The sequence below is a fragment of the Pelophylax lessonae genome (assembly GCF_965119305.1).
Source record: "Pelophylax lessonae genome assembly, chromosome: 9".
Lineage (NCBI taxonomy): Eukaryota > Metazoa > Chordata > Amphibia > Anura > Ranidae > Pelophylax > Pelophylax lessonae.
The window spans coordinates 73,821,093-73,848,367 of NC_138776.1; the positions used below are offsets into that span (position 1 = coordinate 73,821,093).

Consider the following 27,275-nt stretch of genomic DNA (forward strand, 5'->3'; position numbering starts at 1 on the left):
CACTTTCTTTTCCAATAGACTTCCATAGCCTTAGCTTTCTAAGACTAGGCCTTGACATTGTGTCCATGAAACTCTAAACAAGGGGGAAGGCAAGACAAAGCTCTTTATCTACAAGGTAAGTGGTTGAGAGTCAGGTGCCACTCCTTACGGGAGATGATTGCCCTTGATGGACCAGGCCAGGGTCATAAGCAACAACCATTAGAATGTGGAATATCACCACCAAAATTATTATTTTAATCCTTCCATGGAAAATCCAGTTTTAGAATAGAATGGTTTCTACACTGCTTGCTGCATAATTCTTAGTTTTTCCTGGATGATACCTCAATGCAGTTACTTAAAATCATCCAAATATTTTGCAGAGTGATGTATTAAAAAGGCAACTTTAGCTGTAATGAAGCCATTTCTGAAAATCTCAGAAAAAAAAAAGTTATAATGTAGCCATGGTCACCTTTCTAAATGAAGCTATGAATATAAAAGTTCTGAGTGAAACAAGCAACCAATAGCTGCACTATATAGGAATCAGCACTAGTTAAGTGCACCTTATCAACTGATCCAGTAGTTCAGCTGTGTTTGGCTGCACTGTGTGTTTCTGTATCAAAGTTCACATCTGCAACATGAGACTGATATTCATGACCCCCAAATCCTCAGGGTAATCTTCTCAGCACGTTTCACTAGTGGATGCTACCCGTTGAGGAGCAAACTGAGGTGCACATGTTGAGCGTGGAACTTTCGGCTTCATTTTCTATGTCTGCCTCAGCTTCAACTTCTGCTTCTGCCTCATCTGTAGATTCCAGGCCTGTTCGAGATCCCATATCTGCAGTCTTCTTTAGCCTAGTTAAAAAGATAACAATAGAATTCATATGAATGAAGGATTATGTGTCTACTTGTCCCAACAATTCACACTTAGCAAACAAGCCATGCACACAATGTTCCAGAGATGCCTGTCGTAGCATCAGCCAAGTATAGTCAACGACAGGAGAGGCATAGTAATTTATGGGTTTGGAAAAAGAACAATAGCAAAAAATCTCCAACATACAATGCAGCAAGGCATCACAATGTAATTTTAAACATTTATATTAAATAAACTAAAATTGATATATAACTGAAAAAAATAGTGCTGTGCTGTTAGGTAAACTTCTAATTTAACATATATAGTGTAGCCAGGTGTTGGCTAATCTGCCTGTGTAATCATGAAACATTCTTTTACAAGTAAAAAAAAGGGCAAGGAAAATTCCAAGCTCTACTTACCGACCAGCCTGCGAGCAACAAAACTGACCTGTCTAACAGTATGCGTTAAAAACAGGGGTTTAGTCTGTACACATTTGCAAATACATGCGTAAGCTACAGGCCCCACCAAGACACCCTGTTACCTGATACATATGCATACTGTTGGACAGGTCAATTTGGTTGGTCGCAGGCTGGTCGGTAAGTAGAGCTTGGAATTTTCCTTGGCTTTTTTTTTACATATGTTAACCTCCAATGCTCCATGCTGCAAAGGCCAGTTATAGATGGGGGCAGTGGTTAACTTTTTGTACTGTTGATATATTGATCAGGCAACACACTGATGCCTCTGCGGCCACTGTGCTATATGCTGGGTGTTTAGTGTGCCCCTGTACCTTTAAGGTGGGGTGGGCTCCCTCCAGCCCATCTGCCCTTTATCTATCCATCAGAATGCATGTGCTTCCACTGCGGAGCCTGCTAAAAGTTAGAGGTAGGGACTACAGGTAACAGGGTTCGTTGGCGGGGGCCTGTAGCTTATGCATGCATTTGCAAATGTGTGCAGACTAAACCCCTGTTTTTAATGCATACTGTTAGACAGGTCAGTTTGGTTGGTCGCAGGCTGGTCGGTAAGTGGAGCTTGGAATTTTCCTTGGCCTTTTTTTGACATATGGTGCCTTCAAATGCTCGCTGCTGCAAAAGCCAGTTATAGATGGGGCATTGGCTAACTTTTTGTACTAGTGACATTCTTTAATAAGGGCTGCCTTGAGTTTGTTTCCCTCTAGTGTTCAGCCTGGACATTGTGACATAATTTCTTAAAGCCAGAAAGAGAGAGAGAGAGAGAGAGAGAGAGAGAAAGAGACCACTACTGAAAGCAGGGGATCATGGGACATATGGTTCAGAGATCTAGGATTTCCATGAAGCCAGTGCTGCTGCAGACTACAAGTTCCAGTCTGCTGGGTGAGGACATAAATAGCCCGGTCCGGAAAGGAGCTCTTCCTTGTGGGACCACAGCCTTCTGCTAAGGGTCCTGGCCATTCTGGGGAATGTGAGCAGGCGCCGCAGCCTAGTTGGCGTAGAAAGCCATCCACCATCGCCAACTCCTTGTAGGCCGAGTGACTGTCGGGGGTCATTCTCATTGTCTCCCTTACAAACGAGCTGAATCCCAGCGTTGCCAGGTGCACAGCCAAGCAATCTTCACTAAATGCAGATTCTTCAAGAGCCTGTTCAGGGATAGCCTAATCCCTTGAGCCTTAGTATCATCAGGATTAGTGAGCGGGCAGAAGCCCACCCTAAGTTCATCCTACAAAAGACACTGTATGCAGAAACCTTTAACCCATCCCCTTACACAAAAGCTTCTAACAGGAAACACTTTGCATATGCTATCCACTATTGCTGGTCGTCATTGCACAGAAATCTCTCTGGGCCTTTGTTGAGCTAGCTGAAGATTCTGAGCACTACAAGGACTTCTCTACTCCCCCCTCCCCCCCACATGAAGGACTCAATTCATAACATCTGTGCTCATTAAGGGAAACTCTAAGGCCCCTTTCACACATACAGTCCGTTCAGTTCATCAGTTCAGTCACGTCAAATGTATCAGTTTTTCATCCGTTTTTCATCCGTTTTTCGTCAGTTGTTATCCGTTTTTCATCCATTTTTCATCAGTTGTTATCCGTTTTTCATCCGTTTTTCATCCGTTGGCGTCCGTTTTTCATCCGTTGTCATCCGTTGTCATCAGTTGACATCAGTTTTTCATCCGTTGTCATCAGTTGACATCCGTTTTTCATCCTTTGTCATCCGTTTTTCGTCCGATCCGTTATTTTGACGGATGAAAAATAGGGCATTCATCCGTTCAAAAAAACGGACATTGACGGAAGTGGATGAAAACGGATGTTAACTGATGATCATCAGTTGTCATCCGTTTTTACATAGAGATGCATTGATGTCCGTTTTTCATCCATCAACGGATGGATGAAAAACGGACAAACGGACAGCATGTGTGAAAGGGGCCTTACTCAGAATTTTCCTATTGCATTGTTCACATACTGTGTAAATTGTGCTATTTGCTTTCTGGGCCCATGGCATCAGAATTTTAAGGGAGCAGTTTGACACAGAAAGGTCATTCTCTTTCCTTTTATACCTGGGGTCATAGGTTCTTCCAGGGCCTACTGGTTGTTATTATTTGATTTATTGTGATTAGGGTTGAGCGAACACCTAGATGTCCGTGTTCGACGGGTTCGGCCGAACTTTAAAAAAAAGTCCGGGTCCGTGTCCCGGACTTTTACCGAACTTTTCCCGGACACCGAACCCCATTGAAGTCAATGGGGACCCGAACTTTAAGGCACTAAAATGGCTCTAAAACACCAAAGGAAAGGGCTAGAGTGCTGCAAATGGCAGCAAAACGTAATTAAGAGCATGGCAAGTGCTCTGCAAACAAATGTGGATAGGGAAATAACTTAAAACAACAAAAAAAAAACAGAAAAATAAAACAATGTTCTTCTTCATCTCTGAAGGACGAGGCCCATATGGAGTAGGAGGGAGGTTGAGGTGGTGGTGGATGTGGCGGTGACATAGGCGTGCGCACAGGGTGTGCTGGGTGTGCCTGGGCACACCCTAATCACCTAGGGCACATAGCATTGCCAGTGAGGAGATGGGAAAGATCTCCCTGGGACCTGCTCTGCTCTATTTCTCCTTGCCTACAGGTACATGGCCCCGATACATTACTCTCCCTGCTGGCAAACACATGCATGTGTATTTCAACTTTGGGGTGCACACCTTAATGCAATAGGCTGCGCACACCTATGGGCGGTGTAGGTGGAAGCGGCGGTGGAGGAGGACCAGGGCCGGATTAACAGCATCATGGGCTTGGTGCTGAGGATTTTGAAGGGCCTTAAGGGCCGTGCCTTGCCATGCACCCAGAGGAGGAAGGGTGCAGCCATGCATGCCTAATTCAACATGGGATGCTGTCTCTGAAGCCCATAAACACATCCATGCATCGCCAACTGTCCCTCCTTGTCCGGCCTTCACGCTGTGTGGGGAGGTTCTGAGGGTGCTGCCTGGGGAAGCGAGCATAGAAGCCAGACTTCTGTGTTTACAAGTGACAGAAGAGCGGTAACAGTGAATATGGCCAACCCGGGGCCTATATAAAAGGTAGGGGCCTGGAGCTGCAGCTCCAATAGCCCCTACATTAATCTGGCCCTGAGGAGGAGGACGAGGTAGCCAACACTGCTTCTTTTCAAAAATTTTAAATGAGGGTACACCCCAAAAGAGTGAGAAAGAGCAAAAATGGAACAATGGGTGGGTAAGGTCGGTATCCATTGCTATTCTGCATAAGGTACGGAAAAGTCCCGTGGGATCCATGCCTGGTTCATTTTAATGAACGTGAGCTTGTCCACATTGTCTCTGGACAGGCGGCTGCGCTTGTCTGTTATAACGCCCCCAGCCGTGCTAAATACCCGTTCAGATAATACACTGGCTGCAGGGCACGCCAGCACCTCCAAGGCGTAAAGGGCAAGCTCAGGCCATGTGCCCAATTTGGAGACCCAGAAGTTGAAGGGGGCAGACCCGTCATTCACTACATGTAGGCGTGTGCACACATACTGCTCCACCATGTTGGTAAAATGCTGCCTCCTGCTAAGACGTTCCATCTGAGCTGCTGGTGCTGCTGTTTGTTGTGGCGTGCTGACAAAGCTTTTCCACATTTCGGCCATGCTAACCCTGCCTTCTGAGGTGCTGGCGGTGCCCTGGTTGCGTTAGCGACCTCCTCCTCCTCCTCCTCTGCCTTGTGCTTCCACTGTGGCCCCGCTGTCAGATGGGAATGCCAGCAGCATGGCGTCTACCAGCGTGCGCTTGTACTCGCGCATCTTGCGATCGCGCTCCAGTGAGTGAATTAAGGACGGTACGTTGTCCTTGTAACGGGGATCCAGCAGCGTGGCCACCCAGTAATCAGCACAAGTTAGAATGTGGGCAACTCGGCGGTCGTTGTGGAGACACTGCAGCATGTAATCGCTCATGTGTGCCAGGCTGCCCAGAGGCGACGAAAGGCTGTCCTCTGTGGGAGGTGTATCGTCCGTGTCCTCTGTATCCCCCCAGCCACGCACCAGTGATGGCCATGAGCTGGCCTGGGTGCCACCCTGCTGTGAACATGGTTCCATCTCCTCCTCCAGCTCCTCCTCCTCCTCATCCTCCAGAACTGTGTCCCTGCTGGACAATTGCGTCCCTGGCGTTTGCGTGTGCAGGAACCCACCCTCGGAGCCCCTTGCGAATGACTGCCCTGAAAGCCTTGGAAATGTTACCTCTTCATCCTCCTCCTCCTCCTCATCCTGTGCCACATCCTCTTCCATCATCGCCCGAATTGTTTTTTCAAGGAGGCATAGAAGTGGGATAGTTAAGCTGAGAACGGCGTCATTGCCACTGGCCATGTTGGTGGAGTACTCAAAACAGCGCAACAAGGCACACAGGTCTCGCATGGAGGCCCAGTTATTGGTGGTGAAGTGGTGCTGTTCCGCAGAGCGACTCACGCGTGCGTGCTGCAGCTGAAACTCCACTATGGCCTGCTGCTGCTCGCACAGTCTTTCCAGCATGTGCAAGGTGGAGTTCCACCTTGTGGGCACGTCACATATGAGGCGGTGAGCGGGAAGGCCGAAGTTACGCTGCAGCGCTGCCAGGCGAGCAGCAGCAGGGTGAGAACGCCGAAAGTGCGCACAAACGGCCCGCACTTTCTGCAGCAGCTCTGACATATCGGGGTAGTTTTTAAGGAACCTCTGCACCACCAAATTCAGCACATGCGCCAGGCAAGGGATGTGCGTCAAACCGGCTAGGCCCAGAGCTGCTATGAGATTTCGCCCGTTATCACACACCACCAGGCCGGGCTTGAGGCTCGCTGGCAGCAACCACTCATTTGTCTGCTGTTCCATGCTCCTCCACAACTCCTGCGCGGTGTGTGGTTTGTCCCCCAAACAGGCAAGTTGTAAAACTGCCTGCTGTCGTTTACCCCTGGCCGTGCTGAAGTTGGTGGTGAAGGTGTTACGCTGTCCGGATGAGGAGGCGGTAGAGGATGAGGAAGCGGAGTAGGAGGAGTTACGAACAGGAGGCAAACTGAAGCGCCCTGCAATCCTCGGTGGTGGAAGGACATGCGCCAAATTGCTATCCGCCTCAGGCCCATCCGCCACTGCATTTACCCAGTGTGCCGTTAGGGAGATATAACGCCCCTGACCGTGCTTACTGGTCCACGTATCCGTAGTTAGGTGGACCTTGGCACAGATGGCGTTGCGCAGTGCACACCTGATATTTTCCCCCACTTGGTTGTGCAGGGAAGGGATGGCTTGCCTGGAAAAGTAGTGGCGGCTGGGCACGACGTACTGTGGGACAGCCACCGACATAAGGTTTTTAAAACTGTGCGTCTCCACCAGACGGAATGACAGCATTTCAAAGGCCAATAATTTTGAAATGCTGGCATTCAGGGCCAGGGATCGCGGGTGGGTAGGGGGGTACTTCCTCTTCCTCTCAAGTGTTTGGGAGATGGAAAGCTGAACACTTCCACGGGACATTGTGGAGATGGTTGTTGGTGACCCAGGTGGTGGTGTTGCTGACAGATCGTCTGTTTGCGGGGTGGCAGGTGCCGGTATCACTACAGATGTGGCTGGAGCGGCCGAGACTGCAGCAGAAGAGGAAGCAGGATGAGCCAGAGACGTTTCTTGGTTTTGAAGGTGTGTACTCCACTGCAGCTCGTGCTTTGCACTTAGATGCCTGATCATGCAGGTTGTGCTCAGGTTGAGAAGGTTCATGCCTCGCTTCAAGCTCTGATTGCACAGGGTGCAAACCACTCGTGTCCTGTCATCAGCACATTTTCTAAAGAACTTCCACGCTAGAGAACTCCTTTGAGCTGACTTTGGTGCGCTCGTTCCCTTGCTGCGTTGGGCAGTAGCGGGCGTAGTGTCTAGGGCACGGCCGCTCCGCTTCTGCACCCTGCTCCCTCTTCTGCTGTGCTGGTGGCTCTGTGCGACCACCGCCTCTTCCTCCAAACTACTCAGGTCACCTGCATGACGTTCATTCCATGTGGGGTCGAGGACCTCATCGTCCTCCACATCATCTTCCACCCAGTCTTCACCCCTGCCCTCCTTGTCGGTCTCCACAATGCTGAACGCCGCAGCAGTTGGCACCTGCGTTTCGTCATCATCGGAGACGTGCTGCGATGATCCTTGCATGTACTCATCTTGAGAAATAAGTGGTTGGGCATCGCTGCACTCAATCTCTTCCACTTCTGGGGCAGGGCTAGGTGGATGGCCCTGGGAAACCCTGCTGACAGAGTCCTCAAAAAGAATAAGAGACTGCTGTATGGCTTGGGGCTCAGACTGCTGGCCTGATTTGCAAGGGGGTGAGGTGAAAGACGGTTGGACATTGGCTGCAGGTGCCAACTCTGACCTTTCTGCAGTAGACTGGGTGGGAGACAATGTGAAGGAACTGGAGGCACTGTCAGCAGCAAACCAATCTACTATCGCCTCAACTTGTTCTGGCCTCATCACTTCTAGGGGCGTTTGATGCCCTACCAAATACTGATGCAGGTTCTGTCGCCTACTCACACTTGAGGAAGGTGTTTCACTTGTGCGTGTAGCTGGCACAGATCGACCATGTCCTCTCCTTGCAACAGGAGCTCTACCAGCAGCACCACGACCCAGGCCACGGCCCTTATTTGACGGTCTCCTCATATTTCTGTAATTTAAGATCTTGCCCTAGAAAGGTTTTTATTGAATAGCGGAATAGAAAATATGATCCAAAAAAAGTGTATGTATATCACACGTACACAACCACACTAGGCCCCAATTACTATTGTTTGTACCCCTAAAAGGCTAGATGAGGAGTAGGGGGAGTATGGAACAGGCAGCACCCTCAAACCTTCAGAAGTATGAGATGAACCCCAACAACTTGGAAAGGTGGATCTCTCTCACACGTACCGACACAGACTATCCCGCAATTCAATTGATCCTCAAAGGTTTTTATTGAATAGCGGAATAGGAAATATGATCAAAAAAAGTGTATGTATCTCGCACGTACACAACCACACTAGGCCCCAATTACTATTGTTTGTACCCCTAAAAGGCTAGATGAGGAGTAGGGGGGGTATGGAACAGGCAGCACCCTCAAACCTTCAGAAGTATGAGATGAACCCCAACAACTTGGAAAGGTGGATCTCTCTCACACGTACCGACACAGACTATCCCGCAATTCAATTGATCCTCAAAGGTTTTTATTGAATAGCGGAATAGGAAATATGATCAAAAAAAGTGTATGTATCTCGCACGTACACAACCACACTAGGCCCCAATTACTATTGTTTGTACCCCTAAAAGGCTAGATGAGGAGTAGGGGGGGTATGGAACAGGCAGCACCCTCAAACCTTCAGAAGTATGAGATGAACCCCAACAACTTGGAAAAGTGGATCTCTCTCACACGTACCGACACAGACTATCCCGCAATTCAATTGATCCTCAAAGGTTTTTATTGAATAGCGGAATAGGAAATATGATCAAAAAAAGTGTATGTATCTCGCACGTACACAACCACACTAGGCCCCAATTACTATTGTTTGTACCCCTAAAAGGCTAGATGAGGAGTAGGGGGGGTATGGAACAGGCAGCACCCTCAAACCTTCAGAAGTATGAGATGAACCCCAACAACTTGGAAAGGTGGATCTCTCTCACACGTACCGACACAGACTATCCCGCAATTCAATTGATCCTCAAAGGTTTTTATTGAATAGCGGAATAGGAAATATGATCAAAAAAAGTGTATGTATCTCGCACGTACACAACCACACTAGGCCCCAATTACTATTGTTTGTACCCCTAAAAGGCTAGATGAGGAGTAGGGGGGGTATGGAACAGGCAGCACCCTCAAACCTTCAGAAGTATGAGATGAACCCCAACAACTTGGAAAGGTGGATCTCTCTCACACGTACCAACACAGACTATCCCCCAATTTAACTGATCCCCAAAGGTTTTTGATTAAATAGCGGAATAGAAAATATGATCCAAAAAAAGTGTATGTATATCACACGTACACAACCACACTAGGCCCCAATTACTATTGTTTGTACCCCTAAAAGGCTAGATGAGGAGTAGGGGGAGTATGGAACAGGCAGCACCCTCAAACCTTCAGAAGTATGAGATGAACCCCAACAACTTGGAAAGGTGGATCTCTCTCACACGTACCAACACAGACTATCCCCCAATTTAACTGATCCCCAAAGGTTTTTGATTAAATAGCGGAATAGAAAATATGATCCCAAAAAAGTGTATGTATATCACACGTACACAACCACACTAGGCCCCAATTACTATTGTTTGTACCCCTAAAAGGCTAGATGAGGAGTAGGGGGGGTATGGAACAGGCAGCACCCTCAAACCTTCAGAAGTATGAGATGAACCCCAACAACTTGGAAAGGTGGATCTCTCTCACACGTACCGACACAGACTATCCCGCAATTCAATTGATCCTCAAAGGTTTTTATTGAATAGCGGAATAGGAAATATGATCAAAAAAAGTGTATGTATCTCGCACGTACACAACCACACTAGGCCCCAATTACTATTGTTTGTACCCCTAAAAGGCTAGATGAGGAGTAGGGGGGGTATGGAACAGGCAGCACCCTCAAACCTTCAGAAGTATGAGATGAACCCCAACAACTTGGAAAGGTGGATCTCTCTCACACGTACCAACACAGACTATCCCCCAATTTAACTGATCCCCAAAGGTTTTTGATTAAATAGCGGAATAGAAAATATGATCCAAAAAAAGTGTATGTATATCACACGTACACAACCACACTAGGCCCCAATTACTATTGTTTGTACCCCTAAAAGGCTAGATGAGGAGTAGGGGGAGTATGGAACAGGCAGCACCCTCAAACCTTCAGAAGTATGAGATGAACCCCAACAACTTGGAAAGGTGGATCTCTCTCACACGTACCAACACAGACTATCCCCCAATTTAACTGATCCCCAAAGGTTTTTGATTAAATAGCGGAATAGAAAATATGATCCCAAAAAAGTGTATGTATATCACACGTACACAACCACACTAGGCCCCAATTACTATTGTTTGTACCCCTAAAAGGCTAGGAGTAGGGGGAGTATGGAACAGGCAGCACCCTCAAACCTTCAGAAGTATGAGATGAACCCCAACAACTTGGAAAGGTGGATCTCTCTCACACGTACCAACACAGACTATCCCCCAATTTAACTGATCCCCAAAGGTTTTTGATTAAATAGCGGAATAGAAAATATGATCCCAAAAAAGTGTATGTATATCACACGTACACAACCACACTAGGCCCCAATTACTATTGTTTGTACCCCTAAAAGGCTAGGAGTAGGGGGAGTATGGAACAGGCAGCACCCTCAAACCTTCAGAAGTATGAGATGAACCCCAACAACTTGGAAAGGTGGATCTCTCTCACACGTACCAACACAGACTATCCCCCAATTTAACTGATCCCCAGAGGTTTTTGATTAAATAGCGGAATAGAAAATATGATCCCAAAAAAGTGTATGTATATCACACGTACACAACCACACTAGGCCCCAATTACTATTGTTTGTACCCCTAAAAGGCTAGGAGTAGGGGGAGTATGGAACAGGCAGCACCCTCAAACCTTCAGAAGTATGAGATGAACCCCAACAACTTGGAAAGGTGGATCTCTCTCACACGTACCAACACAGACTATCCCCCAATTTAACTGATCCCCAAAGGTTTTTGATTAAATAGCGGAATAGAAAATATGATCCCAAAAAAGTGTATGTATATCACACGTACACAACCACACTAGGCCCCAATTACTATTGTTTGTACCCCTAAAAGGCTAGGAGTAGGGGGAGTATGGAACAGGCAGCACCCTCAAACCTTCAGAAGTATGAGATGAACCCCAACAACTTGGAAAGGTGGATCTCTCTCACACGTACCAACACAGACTATCCCCCAATTTAACTGATCCCCAAAGGTTTTTGATTAAATAGCGGAATAGAAAATATGATCCCAAAAAAGTGTATGTATATCACACGTACACAACCACACTAGGCCCCAATTACTATTGTTTGTACCCCTAAAAGGCTAGGAGTAGGGGGAGTATGGAACAGGCAGCACCCTCAAACCTTCAGAAGTATGAGATGAACCCCAACAACTTGGAAAGGTGGATCTCTCTCACACGTACCAACACAGACTATCCCCCAATTTAACTGATCCCCAAAGGTTTTTGATTAAATAGCGGAATAGAAAATATGATCCCAAAAAAGTGTATGTATATCACACGTACACAACCACACTAGGCCCCAATTACTATTGTTTGTACCCCTAAAAGGCTAGGAGTAGGGGGAGTATGGAACAGGCAGCACCCTCAAACCTTCAGAAGTATGAGATGAACCCCAACAACTTGGAAAGGTGGATCTCTCTCACACGTACCAACACAGACTATCCCCCAATTTAACTGATCCCCAAAGGTTTTTGATTAAATAGCGGAATAGAAAATATGATCCCAAAAAAGTGTATGTATATCACACGTACACAACCACACTAGGCCCCAATTACTATTGTTTGTACCCCTAAAAGGCTAGGAGTAGGGGGAGTATGGAACAGGCAGCACCCTCAAACCTTCAGAAGTATGAGATGAACCCCAACAACTTGGAAAGGTGGATCTCTCTCACACGTACCAACACAGACTATCCCCCAATTTAACTGATCCCCAAAGGTTTTTGATTAAATAGCGGAATAGAAAATATGATCCCAAAAAAGTGTATGTATATCACACGTACACAACCACACTAGGCCCCAATTACTATTGTTTGTACCCCTAAAAGGCTAGGAGTAGGGGGAGTATGGAACAGGCAGCACCCTCAAACCTTCAGAAGTATGAGATGAACCCCAACAACTTGGAAAGGTGGATCTCTCTCACACGTACCAACACAGACTATCCCCCAATTTAACTGATCCCCAAAGGTTTTTGATTAAATAGCGGAATAGAAAATATGATCCCAAAAAAGTGTATGTATATCACACGTACACAACCACACTAGGCCCCAATTACTATTGTTTGTACCCCTAAAAGGCTAGGAGTAGGGGGAGTATGGAACAGGCAGCACCCTCAAACCTTCAGAAGTATGAGATGAACCCCAACAACTTGGAAAGGTGGATCTCTCTCACACGTACCAACACAGACTATCCCCCAATTTAACTGATCCCCAAAGGTTTTTGATTAAATAGCGGAATAGAAAATATGATCCCAAAAAAGTGTATGTATATCACACGTACACAACCACACTAGGCCCCAATTACTATTGTTTGTACCCCTAAAAGGCTAGGAGTAGGGGGAGTATGGAACAGGCAGCACCCTCGAACCTTCAGAAGTATGAGATGAACCCCAACAACTTGGAAAGGTGGATCTCTCTCACACGTACCAACACAGACTATCCCCCAATTTAACTGATCCCCAAAGGTTTTTGATTAAATAGCGGAATAGAAAATATGATCCCAAAAAAGTGTATGTATATCACACGTACACAACCACACTAGGCCCCAATTACTATTGTTTGTACCCCTAAAAGGCTAGGAGTAGGGGGAGTATGGAACAGGCAGCACCCTCAAACCTTCAGAAGTATGAGATGAACCCCAACAACTTGGAAAGGTGGATCTCTCTCACACGTACCAACACAGACTATCCCCCAATTTAACTGATCCCCAAAGGTTTTTGATTAAATAGCGGAATAGAAAATATGATCCCAAAAAAGTGTATGTATATCACACGTACACAACCACACTAGGCCCCAATTACTATTGTTTGTACCCCTAAAAGGCTAGGAGTAGGGGGAGTATGGAACAGGCAGCACCCTCAAACCTTCAGAAGTATGAGATGAACCCCAACAACTTGGAAAGGTGGATCTCTCTCACACGTACCAACACAGACTATCCCCCAATTTAACTGATCCCCAAAGGTTTTTGATTAAATAGCGGAATAGAAAATATGATCCCAAAAAAGTGTATGTATATCACACGTACACAACCACACTAGGCCCCAATTACTATTGTTTGTACCCCTAAAAGGCTAGGAGTAGGGGGAGTATGGAACAGGCAGCACCCTCAAACCTTCAGAAGTATGAGATGAACCCCAACAACTTGGAAAGGTGGATCTCTCTCACACGTACCAACACAGACTATCCCCCAATTTAACTGATCCCCAGAGGTTTTTGATTAAATAGCGGAATAGAAAATATGATCCCAAAAAAGTGTATGTATATCACACGTACACAACCACACTAGGCCCCAATTACTATTGTTTGTACCCCTAAAAGGCTAGGAGTAGGGGGAGTATGGAACAGGCAGCACCCTCAAACCTTCAGAAGTATGAGATGAACCCCAACAACTTGGAAAGGTGGATCTCTCTCACACGTACCAACACAGACTATCCCCCAATTTAACTGATCCCCAAAGGTTTTTGATTAAATAGCGGAATAGAAAATATGATCCCAAAAAAGTGTATGTATATCACACGTACACAACCACACTAGGCCCCAATTACTATTGTTTGTACCCCTAAAAGGCTAGGAGTAGGGGGAGTATGGAACAGGCAGCACCCTCAAACCTTCAGAAGTATGAGATGAACCCCAACAACTTGGAAAGGTGGATCTCTCTCACACGTACCAACACAGACTATCCCCCAATTTAACTGATCCCCAAAGGTTTTTGATTAAATAGCGGAATAGAAAATATGATCCCAAAAAAGTGTATGTATATCACACGTACACAACCACACTAGGCCCCAATTACTATTGTTTGTACCCCTAAAAGGCTAGGAGTAGGGGGAGTATGGAACAGGCAGCACCCTCAAACCTTCAGAAGTATGAGATGAACCCCAACAACTTGGAAAGGTGGATCTCTCTCACACGTACCAACACAGACTATCCCCCAATTTAACTGATCCCCAAAGGTTTTTGATTAAATAGCGGAATAGAAAATATGATCCCAAAAAAGTGTATGTATATCACACGTACACAACCACACTAGGCCCCAATTACTATTGTTTGTACCCCTAAAAGGCTAGGAGTAGGGGGAGTATGGAACAGGCAGCACCCTCAAACCTTCAGAAGTATGAGATGAACCCCAACAACTTGGAAAGGTGGATCTCTCTCACACGTACCAACACAGACTATCCCCCAATTTAACTGATCCCCAGAGGTTTTTGATTAAATAGCGGAATAGAAAATATGATCCCAAAAAAGTGTATGTATATCACACGTACACAACCACACTAGGCCCCAATTACTATTGTTTGTACCCCTAAAAGGCTAGGAGTAGGGGGAGTATGGAACAGGCAGCACCCTCAAACCTTCAGAAGTATGAGATGAACCCCAACAACTTGGAAAGGTGGATCTCTCTCACACGTACCAACACAGACTATCCCCCAATTTAACTGATCCCCAAAGGTTTTTGATTAAATAGCGGAATAGAAAATATGATCCCAAAAAAGTGTATGTATATCACACGTACACAACCACACTAGGCCCCAATTACTATTGTTTGTACCCCTAAAAGGCTAGGAGTAGGGGGAGTATGGAACAGGCAGCACCCTCAAACCTTCAGAAGTATGAGATGAACCCCAACAACTTGGAAAGGTGGATCTCTCTCACACGTACCAACACAGACTATCCCCCAATTTAACTGATCCCCAAAGGTTTTTGATTAAATAGCGGAATAGAAAATATGATCCCAAAAAAGTGTATGTATATCACACGTACACAACCACACTAGGCCCCAATTACTATTGTTTGTACCCCTAAAAGGCTAGGAGTAGGGGGAGTATGGAACAGGCAGCACCCTCAAACCTTCAGAAGTATGAGATGAACCCCAACAACTTGGAAAGGTGGATCTCTCTCACACGTACCAACACAGACTATCCCCCAATTTAACTGATCCCCAAAGGTTTTTGATTAAATAGCGGAATAGAAAATATGATCCCAAAAAAGTGTATGTATATCACACGTACACAACCACACTAGGCCCCAATTACTATTGTTTGTACCCCTAAAAGGCTAGGAGTAGGGGGAGTATGGAACAGGCAGCACCCTCAAACCTTCAGAAGTATGAGATGAACCCCAACAACTTGGAAAGGTGGATCTCTCTCACACGTACCAACACAGACTATCCCCCAATTTAACTGATCCCCAAAGGTTTTTGATTAAATAGCGGAATAGAAAATATGATCCCAAAAAAGTGTATGTATATCACACGTACACAACCACACTAGGCCCCAATTACTATTGTTTGTACCCCTAAAAGGCTAGGAGTAGGGGGAGTATGGAACAGGCAGCACCCTCAAACCTTCAGAAGTATGAGATGAACCCCAACAACTTGGAAAGGTGGATCTCTCTCACACGTACCAACACAGACTATCCCCCAATTTAACTGATCCCCAAAGGTTTTTGATTAAATAGCGGAATAGAAAATATGATCCCAAAAAAGTGTATGTATATCACACGTACACAACCACACTAGGCCCCAATTACTATTGTTTGTACCCCTAAAAGGCTAGGAGTAGGGGGAGTATGGAACAGGCAGCACCCTCAAACCTTCAGAAGTATGAGATGAACCCCAACAACTTGGAAAGGTGGATCTCTCTCACACGTACCAACACAGACTATCCCCCAATTTAACTGATCCCCAAAGGTTTTTGATTAAATAGCGGAATAGAAAATATGATCCCAAAAAAGTGTATGTATATCACACGTACACAACCACACTAGGCCCCAATTACTATTGTTTGTACCCCTAAAAGGCTAGGAGTAGGGGGAGTATGGAACAGGCAGCACCCTCAAACCTTCAGAAGTATGAGATGAACCCCAACAACTTGGAAAGGTGGATCTCTCTCACACGTACCAACACAGACTATCCCCCAATTTAACTGATCCCCAAAGGTTTTTGATTAAATAGCGGAATAGAAAATATGATCCCAAAAAAGTGTATGTATATCACACGTACACAACCACACTAGGCCCCAATTACTATTGTTTGTACCCCTAAAAGGCTAGGAGTAGGGGGAGTATGGAACAGGCAGCACCCTCAAACCTTCAGAAGTATGAGATGAACCCCAACAACTTGGAAAGGTGGATCTCTCTCACACGTACCAACACAGACTATCCCCCAATTTAACTGATCCCCAAAGGTTTTTGATTAAATAGCGGAATAGAAAATATGATCCCAAAAAAGTGTATGTATATCACACGTACACAACCACACTAGGCCCCAATTACTATTGTTTGTACCCCTAAAAGGCTAGGAGTAGGGGGAGTATGGAACAGGCAGCACCCTCAAACCTTCAGAAGTATGAGATGAACCCCAACAACTTGGAAAGGTGGATCTCTCTCACACGTACCAACACAGACTATCCCCCAATTTAACTGATCCCCAAAGGTTTTTGATTAAATAGCGGAATAGAAAATATGATCCCAAAAAAGTGTATGTATATCACACGTACACAACCACACTAGGCCCCAATTACTATTGTTTGTACCCCTAAAAGGCTAGGAGTAGGGGGGAGTATGGAACAGGCAGCACCCTCAAACCTTCAGAAGTATGAGATGAACCCCAACAACTTGGAAAGGTGGATCTCTCTCACACGTACCAACACAGACTATCCCCCAATTTAACTGATCCCCAAAGGTTTTTGATTAAATAGCGGAATAGAAAATATGATCCCAAAAAAGTGTATGTATATCACACGTACACAACCACACTAGGCCCCAATTACTATTGTTTGTACCCCTAAAAGGCTAGGAGTAGGGGGAGTATGGAACAGGCAGCACCCTCAAACCTTCAGAAGTATGAGATGAACCCCAACAACTTGGAAAGGTGGATCTCTCTCACACGTACCAACACAGACTATCCCCCAATTTAACTGATCCCCAGAGGTTTTTGATTAAATAGCGGAATAGAAAATATGATCCCAAAAAAGTGTATGTATATCACACGTACACAACCACACTAGGCCCCAATTACTATTGTTTGTACCCCTAAAAGGCTAGGAGTAGGGGGAGTATGGAACAGGCAGCACCCTCAAACCTTCAGAAGTATGAGATGAACCCCAACAACTTGGAAAGGTGGATCTCTCTCACACGTACCAACACAGACTATCCCCCAATTTAACTGATCCCCAAAGGTTTTTGATTAAATAGCGGAATAGAAAATATGATCCCAAAAAAGTGTATGTATATCACACGTACACAACCACACTAGGCCCCAATTACTATTGTTTGTACCCCTAAAAGGCTAGGAGTAGGGGGAGTATGGAACAGGCAGCACCCTCAAACCTTCAGAAGTATGAGATGAACCCCAACAACTTGGAAAGGTGGATCTCTCTCACACGTACCAACACAGACTATCCCCCAATTTAACTGATCCCCAAAGGTTTTTGATTAAATAGCGGAATAGAAAATATGATCCCAAAAAAGTGTATGTATATCACACGTACACAACCACACTAGGCCCCAATTACTATTGTTTGTACCCCTAAAAGGCTAGGAGTAGGGGGAGTATGGAACAGGCAGCACCCTCAAACCTTCAGAAGTATGAGATGAACCCCAACAACTTGGAAAGGTGGATCTCTCTCACACGTACCAACACAGACTATCCCCCAATTTAACTGATCCCCAAAGGTTTTTGATTAAATAGCGGAATAGAAAATATGATCCCAAAAAAGTGTATGTATATCACACGTACACAACCACACTAGGCCCCAATTACTATTGTTTGTACCCCTAAAAGGCTAGGAGTAGGGGGAGTATGGAACAGGCAGCACCCTCAAACCTTCAGAAGTATGAGATGAACCCCAACAACTTGGAAAGGTGGATCTCTCTCACACGTACCAACACAGACTATCCCCCAATTTAACTGATCCCCAAAGGTTTTTGATTAAATAGCGGAATAGAAAATATGATCCCAAAAAAGTGTATGTATATCACACGTACACAACCACACTAGGCCCCAATTACTATTGTTTGTACCCCTAAAAGGCTAGATGAGGAGTAGGGGGAGTATGGAACAGGCAGCACCCTCAAACCTTCAGAAGTATGAGATTGTGTTCACTGTACCCCACAAAGATTGAGTTCACTGCACCCCACAATGATTGTGTTCACTGCACCCCACAAAGATTGTGTTCACTGCACCTCACAAAGATTGTGTTCACTGTACCCCCCAAAGATTGTGTTCACTGCACCCCACAAAGATTCTGTTCACTGTACCCCACAAAGATTGTGTTCACTGCACCCCAAAAAGATTGTGTTCACTGCACCCCAAAAAGGATGTTGTTCACTGCACCCCAAAAAGGATGTTGTTCACTCCACCCCAAAAAGGATGTTGTTCACTGCACCCCACAAAGATTGTGTTCACTGCACCCCACAAAGATTGTGTTCACTGCACCCCAAAAAGATTGTGTTCACTGCACCCCAAAAATGATTTTGTTCACTGCACCCCAAAAAGGATTTTGTTCACTGCACCCCAAAAAGGATGTTGTTCACTCCACCCCAAAAAGGATGTTGTTCACTCCACCCCAAAAAGATTGTGTTCACTGCACCCCAAAAAGATTGTGTTCACTGCACCCCACAAAGGATTTTGTTCACTGCACCCCAAAAAGATTGTGTTCACTGCACCCCAAAAAGGATGTTGTTCACTGCACCCCAAAAAGGATTTTGTTCACTGCACCCCAAAAAGATTGTGTTCACTGCACCCCACAAAGGATTTTGTTCACTGCACCCCACAAAGATTGTGTTCACTGCACACCAAAAAGGATTGTGTTCACTGCACCCCAAAAAGATTTTGTTCACTGCACCCCAAAAAGATTGTGTTCACTGCAGCCCAAAAAGATTGTGTTCACTGCAGCCCAAAAAGATTGTGTTCACTGCAGCCCAAAAAGATTGTGTTCACTGCAGCCCAAAAAGATTGTGTTCACTGCAGCTCACACACAGAAAAATGGATGTGGATCACTGACACCTGCCTATCTCCAATCCCACACCACACAGCAATATCGATTGTAGTTTGTAGAACACAGTTTCCCTAAAATTCAGCAGACTCTGTCCCTAACAGGATTGAGAAGAGATCGTAGATCAGGATTGAGTGCAGACCCCACCCCCCACACAGCAATATCGATTGTAGTTTGTAGAAGACACTGACCCTATAATTCAGCAGACTCTATCCCTAAAATGCCTACAACTCGCCCTGCCTAAACACTCCGACCTGTCCCTCAATTCTATCCGGACACAAATGGTTTTTTCCTGCCTATCTTTCCCTAATCAGCAGCCAGCACGTTGATGTGTGCTCTGTCCCTGAATCTAAGCAGCATAATGACGCCGCTGCGGCTGCCTCGAACTTATAAAGACTTGGTCACATGCTTCAGACGGCCAATCACAGCTACTGAGACATTTGCAGGCATGGCTGGGATGGCTTAAGGCACACCAGTTAAACGATTGTTGATTGGCTGTTGAAAGCCCGCCATGAAAAGAGCGCCAAAGCATGCAAAACCCGGAAATAAAACGACCGAACACGGATTTTTACCCGAACATACAGTAAAGTGTCCGTGTCCGTGTTCGGGTACAAAAAATCCAATTATTCGGTACGAACACGAATAATACAGTCCGTGTTCGCTCAACACTAATTGTGATCTTTCTTTGCATTGCATTTCCTTTGTATACTTACCAAGCCTAAAGTTTAAGATTGAAAGCTATCTGCCTCAACATCAGGGATGATCGAACTTTTGAAAAGTTTGGTTCGGCCAGTACATCCGAACTTCCCGAAAGTTCGGCCCGGATTTCAGAACCCCATTGAAATCAATGGGACCCGAACTTCGGTAATCAAAAAACACAATTTTTAAGCCCTAAAACCCAATAAATGGCCCTAAAAAGTCCCTAGGGTTCTGGGTCATGCCACATTAACTATTAATCACACAAAAAAAAGTTCTTAAAAATTGTCATTTTTGATAAAAAAGCCAATTATTGAAAAAAAAAAAGAGAGATTTTTTTGATTTGAGGCAGGCAAAACTTTTGAACTTGTGTATAGTGGTGTATATACACACATACATATATTTATATACACACCTAGACATATATAGGTGTGATAGTAGCAGAAATATATGCTTGCGCTAATGAAATCATTTACAGTAATATATTTCTGCTACTATCACACCTATATATGGCTAGGTGTCTATATACATATAATTATGTGTGTATATATACCACTATACACAAGTTCAGATGTTTTGCCTGCCTCAAAAGAACCCCAAAAAATGCCAAAAAAAACGCTAGCGTAAAAAAAAAAAAATGCCCAGGTGTGTTTTTGCTGGCATTTTTTGGGGGTTTTTGGAGGCAGGCAAAACATCAGAACTTGTGCACAGTACCACTATACACAAGTTCAGATGTTTTTTCTGACTGCAAAGAACCCAAAAAAATGCCTTCTATTAAACCGGCAAGGTGTTACAGCAGCGAAGCCATACTCCTGTGCTGAAAGTTTTCTAATACAAACAATCTTTTTTTTTATGGTTCTGGACATGCTACAGAGCTGAAACTTCACAGGTACACCTTTTAGACCCCCCAGAAACAAAATCACACAAAAAAAAGTTCTTAAAAATTGTCATTTTTGATAAAAAAAAGCCAATTATTGAAAAAATTAAAAAAAAAAAAAAAAAGAGATTTTTTGATTTTTACTTTGGATTTTAGATCTGGGGGGTCTAAAAAGTGTACATGTGAAGTCTCAGCTCTGTAGCATGTCCAGAACCATAAAAAAATATCGTTTTTATTAGAAAACTTTCAGCACAGGAGTATGGCTTCGCTGCTGTAACACCTTGCCGGTTTAATAGAAGGCATTTTTTTGGGTTCTTTGCAGTCAGGAAAAACATCTGAACTTGTGTATAGTGGTACTGTGCACAAGTTCTGATGTTTTGCCTGCCTCCAAAAACTCCCAAAAAATGCCAGCAAAAACACACCTGGGCATTTTTTTTTTGACGCTAGCGTTCTTTTGGCATTTTTTGGGGTTCTTTTGAGGCAGGCAAAACATCTGAACTTGTGTATAGTGGTATATATACACACATAATTATATGTATATAGACACCTAGCCATATATAGGTGTGATAGTAGCAGAAATATATTACTGTAAATGATTTCATTAGCGCAAGCATATATTTCTGCTACTATCACACCTATATATGTCTAGGGGTATATATACAGACATATATGTGTATATATACCCCCTATACACATGTTCAGATGTCATGTCTGACATCAAACATGTCCTCAAAAAAGCACTGGCAGTGGCAGCCCCTGCAGCATGAAAAATGCTTGGCTGGTGAGAAGCCATATTCCTGTCCCGAAGCAACTCAGAGAAATGATCATTTCTCTATAGCGGTCACCCTGCTATGGAAGGGTTTTGTCACCCTTCCATAGCAGTCACTGTCAGTTAACCCTACACTACACTACGGTCCCCTGACACTTAACACTTTCCCTACAGAAACTAAATTTTTGAAGCTAACTTAAGTGTAAAGGAGCACTCTAACTACACTAGATATCCCTTTCCTCACACTAATAAATGCTAAATGACACTTTTAAAGTAAAATTAACATAACTGCTTCCACTCTCTTCCATGTCCAGTATAACAATGCTAGGAATATGGCGGGGGCGATCTTATATACTGGGGGGCATATTCACTAATGATTGGTCTAGGGACCCCCTAGTCACTTCAATCACATTCCTAGCATTCTCCTGCCCCCTCAATTGGCTTTTGCTAATGGTTCTGGTCCAATCATTTCCTGAAGCATTGCATTTTGGTCGGTTCTGGTTGCCGAACTCCGAACTTTTTGGGCAAAAAGTTCTAAATTCGGCCGAACCTCGAACACCCAATGTTCGGGCCGAACCGATGGTGGACCCGAACCGTTCGATCATCCCTACTCAACATTCCTTTTTTTCTGTTCTGGCTTAAGAATCTTTAGTAAAATACGAATTTACTTTGCTACAGACTGGTGTCTTTGCAATTGCATTCTTTCTTTGGATTATGTCCAAACCCAGGGTGTCAGAGGTGTCGGGAAGCTTGGAAATGCAGGGCAACCTTTGGGGACAGTCATCTTCCAGCAGCCCTTACGGGGGTGGCTCTACATGTGTATAAGAAATAAAAAAATTATAAAGTCCTACAAACTAAATATAAAAGTCCACCAAAAGTGTGCAAAATCTTCAGCTACTGTGCACCAATCACCAAGTGATTATAATGCTTCTTACCAAATCCTTAGACCTCACAACTCTAAATCTAAATCAGCTTTAAAAAGATAACAAATCCCACATGGATGGGTGACTCCGGGCTCTCTTCCTCTCACACCTCAGCAAGCCTCAAGCCTCACTCTCTCATGAATGGCAAACGTTTAATACAAGTAAATATGATATACTTTCCTATCTATTTACTAATGCTAGCAGCATAAGGATTACAAATAGTCAATGTTAACTGAGAGAGTGAAGTTCTGCTTTAATGTAAATATGTAAATTATTTGCTTACAGTGGAAGTAAACCCATCGATTTAACAGTTTATAAAAACAGTTACATTTCCAGCATGTGCCGGGAATGTAACTGTCACATTGATTAAACTCTCAACTAAACTGTCAAACCATCAAATGCCTGGTGTCATATCTGATCACATGTGCAGCTTCTTGGCAGTTGAAGATTAAACAGAGGCCAAGATGGCATTTTCCTTGGCTGAAAATGATAGGGGGGTTTACTTCCACACAAAAATCTGTACTTATAAGTGATGTTCTTACACTAGTCAAAAGGTAAGAACTTTTTACCTACCCAAACCCTGGAGGGCCTGCTTGGGACAAAATCCTCTTGTCCTCATTAACTCCTTCACGACCCCCCCCTGCAGATGTACTGCAGCAGGCAGCCGCTCCTGGGCGAATCGCCGTACATTTACGGCGATTGCTCTCGGGAGTCTCGGGGGCGAGCACACACCCCCGGCGGCAAGCTCCTGCCCCCGCTTGTCAGAAAGGAAGCCAATGCATGTGTCAGGCAGCTCCGATTGCCACCTGACACCCGCGATCGCTCCCCGCTGAGAGAGAAGGACAGTCAGCTGTTGTATACACAGCCGACCGTTCGTCTCCCTGGGATGATCACAGAGCTCATGTGATCCTTCTATATAGGATTACAGGTCTCTATGGTCATCTCAGAAGCCACGCCCCCCCACAGTTAGAATCACTCCCCTAGGGTCAAATTGAACCCCTTGATCACCCATAATGTTACCCCTTCCCAGCCAGTGTCATTATTACAGTAACAGTGCATATTTTTAGCACTGATTACTGTAGTAATGTCACTGGTCCCCCCAAAAGTGTCAAAAATGTCAGTTAGGGGTCTGATCTGTCCAATGCAATGTCACAGTCAAAAAATCACAGATCGCCGCCATTACTAGGAAAAAAAAAAAACAATAAAAATGATATAAATCTTTCCCGCAGTTAGTAGACGCTATAACTTTTGCGCAAACCAATCAAAATACACTTATTGCGATTTTTTTTTTTTACCAAAAATATGTTGCAGAAAACAAATTGTCCTAAAATGTTAAAAAATGTAATTTTTTAAATTTTTTTTGGGAATGTTATATAGCAGAATGTGAAAAATATATATATATTTTTTTCAAAATTGTTGCTCTTTTTTTGTTTACAGTGCAAAAAATAAAAATCGCACAGATGATCAAATACCACCAAAAGAAAGCTCTATTTGTGGGAAAAAAGGACGTAAATTTTGTTTGGGTACAGTATCGCATGACCGCGCAATAGTCCATTAAAGTAACACAGCGCCAAATCGCAAAATAGGGCCTGGTCAGGAAGGGGGTAAAATCTTTCGGGGCTGAAGTGGTTAAAAATACTCTGCAAATGAAAAGGGTTCTTTACAGTAAGAATTGTAAAATGGGAACTGGTTCTAGCCAATTTGGTGGATTGTTCCAAGCAAGGCTTATGTTTCTAAATGCACAAACTATAAGCGGCTGTTAACCACTTAAGGACCATGCCTATTATTTTTTTCTGACATTTGTTGTTTTCAAGTTAAAATCTGTATTTTTTGCTATAAAAATTACTTAAAACCCCAACATATTATATATGTGTGTATATATATACATATTTTTTTTTTTTTTAGCAGAGACCCTATAGAATAAAATGGAGATAGTTGCAGTGCTTTATGTCACACTGTATTTGCACAGCGGTCTTACAATAGAATTTTTTGGGGAAAAAAAAATACACTTTTTTGAATTCAAAAATAAGAAAACAGTAAAGTTAGCCCAATTTTTTCTATAATGTGAAAGATAATGTTATGCCGAGTAAATTGATACCTAGCATGTCATGGTTACTTGGTTATTTAAAAATCTCCATAGGCGATGCTTTAAACATTTCTACAGGTTACCATTTAAGTTACAGAGGAGGTCTAGTGCTAAAATACGATCGCAGTGATACCTCACACGTGTGGTTTGAACACCCTTTACATATGTGGGCACGACTTATATATGCGTTCGCTTCTGCACGCGAGGGACAGGGCACGTTAAATTGTTTTTTTCTTATTTATTTTGCTTTTTTTTTTTTCACTGACCCTTAAAAAAAAAAAATGTTTTTTGATCACTTTTATTACTATTACAAGGAAGCTGCCGGAAGGGGGGCACCTCTCCCGCCGCCCATAAAAGTAATTCCTTTGTGAATCCGCTGCTCGGAACACTTTTATGTGAAAGAGGACCGCCGGCCATGTAAGAAAGTACCGGGGTTATGGCAGCTATCTGCTGCCATAACTTCGGTATTTAACGTAAAAAATAGCGACGTAAATACAAGGTGGGCGGGCCAGAAGTAGTTAATATGCATTAGGCCCCGTTCACACCTGATCATTTTTCAGCTCTTAAAACGCTCATCTCTGAAGTTCCAAAATGCCCAACAAGCAAAATCCCATTCATTTCAATGGCCCCTGTTCACATATGAGCGTTTTGTCACCTGAAGCTCAAAAAAGTATACGAGCTTCTTTTTTGGCAGATTACACGCGTTTTTGGTCAGATGTCAATGCCTGCCTCCAAACACCTGCAAAAACGCCTGAAAAAACACCTGAAAAACGCCTAAAAAATGTCTGAAAAATGACTGAAAAAAAGCTGAAAACGATATGCTCAGGTGTGAATGGAGCCTAGAAATAACACAATAGAATGTTGATCCAGGAGTAGCTGATTGCCTTAGGTGAACAGAAAGGATTTTTTTTCATGTTACAGCAAATTAGATTCATTAGATTATAGCTAGACATGTGCAATTCATTTTGGTGTGAATGTAAATTCCAAACTTTCGGAACAATTCATATTCAGATAAGCTGAAAAATTATCGACCGATTTGGATTCTTTGTGAAGAATAGCTGGCTGTTAAGAAGTGATAACTTCATCCAAAATGAGAAGTTCTGCTTTAAGGACTCATCCCCCGCTCTTCTTGCACAATTGGCACTTTTAAAGAGCGTGGGGGGGGCAAGTACCCGATTTTGACAGGTACCTAGGGCTCGGCAACGGAAGTTCTTCTCCCTCCCTCCCCCTGCAGTCTTCTGGGACACTGACAGGTCCCAGAACACTGCATCCACCAATCCAGGATACGCCACGAGACTCACACATGCGCAGTGGGCACCCGGCTGTGAAGCCACAAGCTGTCACAGCCGGGTGCCCATATTGAAGATACTGGCACCGTCGAGGGAAGACGGAGGATAAAGACGGCTGGGGTGAGCTCACCGCTAGACCGTGTGAGTGTTTTCCTAAAAGTCAGCAGCTACACTTTTAGTTATAGGTGCCTGGAACTCTTCTTTAACAACCTATGCAAAAAAAACAAAAACAAAAAAAACGTAGGGTCCCCCCCAATCCTTACAAGGCCCTTCGGGTCTGGTATAGACTTTAAGGGAAACCCCACACCAAAATGTAAAAAAAAAACAACGTGGGATCCCCCTCAAAATCCATACCAGACCCTTAACCAAGCATGCAGCCTAGCAGGCTTAGAAAAGAGGGGGAGGGGGGGTTGAAGCAAGTGTCCCCCCTCCCAAACTATACTAGCCCGCATGCCCTCAACATGGGGGGGTGCTTTGGGGCAGGGGGCTCTGCCCCCCAAAGCACTTTGTTGATGGGGACAAGGGCCTCAATCCTGTTAAAGGGGCATCCAGATTCCAATAACTGCCCCAAAGCACCCCCCCCATGTTGAGGGCATGTGGCCTGGTCTGGTTCAGGAGGGGAAGGGGGTTCTTGCTCATCCCCCCCTCTTTCCTGGCCTGTGGGGCTGCATGCTCAGATAAGGGTCTGGTATGAATTTTGAGGGGGACCCCACACCATTTTCTTTTAAATTTTGTCTTTTTTTTTCTGCATTTTCATTGCCGGCATTCTTTTGTTTACATTTCAGCTGTCAGTGGGGAAGCCCGCTGACAGCTGATGAGTCATCGGTTGTGGTGGCCAGATTCCCAGCCTGCTCCTTAACAACCAGCTATCCTTCACACAGAATTCGAATCGGTCAATAATTTTTCGACTGATCCTAATTAGAATCATTCTGAAAACTTTGAATTTGTTAGAAAATTATTAAACAAAACAAAATTAAACAAAACAAAACAAAATTAAAGGAATTCTGAAACAAATCAACAAAATAAAATTAGTAACACAGCGAATCAATCTGAAATTAAACTCATTTCTTCGTTCTGCACATGTCTAATTATAGCTTTACATGTTTTTTTTTTTTTTTTGCCTTCCTCTGGATAAACTGCAGGCTTACAGTATGGTTCTGAGGATTTGTTTTTCATTTGGTTGAACTCAGTGGACATCTGAATAACTTTGTAACTATTTAAGAATCATTTTCGGAAATCTTTACCTCTGGAGTTCTTGCCTCTTCTATATCTAGAACCTGCCATAGCTTGATGTGTGCACATTTTCATTATCACAACCTAATTACTACAATGCTGACTCAGAGCTCTAAAGCAAGCTTTACTCTGTCCTGATGATATTATTAACATGTGATGGTTGCCAGT

General features: G+C 44.2%; 1 protein-coding gene across 2 annotated transcripts in view; it reads right to left on the reverse strand.

Moving 5' to 3' along the window:
- Positions 1-178: 178 nt before the first annotated feature.
- Positions 179-27,275, reverse strand: part of STK32C (serine/threonine kinase 32C) — a gene marked incomplete at its 3' end in the record, with an annotated part of 459,328 nt that continues 432,231 nt past the window's right edge. For both annotated transcript variants that reach the window (XM_082268440.1, XM_082268439.1), the window contains exon 12: positions 179-831. In XM_082268440.1, the coding sequence (XP_082124566.1) occupies positions 672-831 (160 nt within the window). The remainder of the gene's footprint in view (positions 832-27,275) is intronic.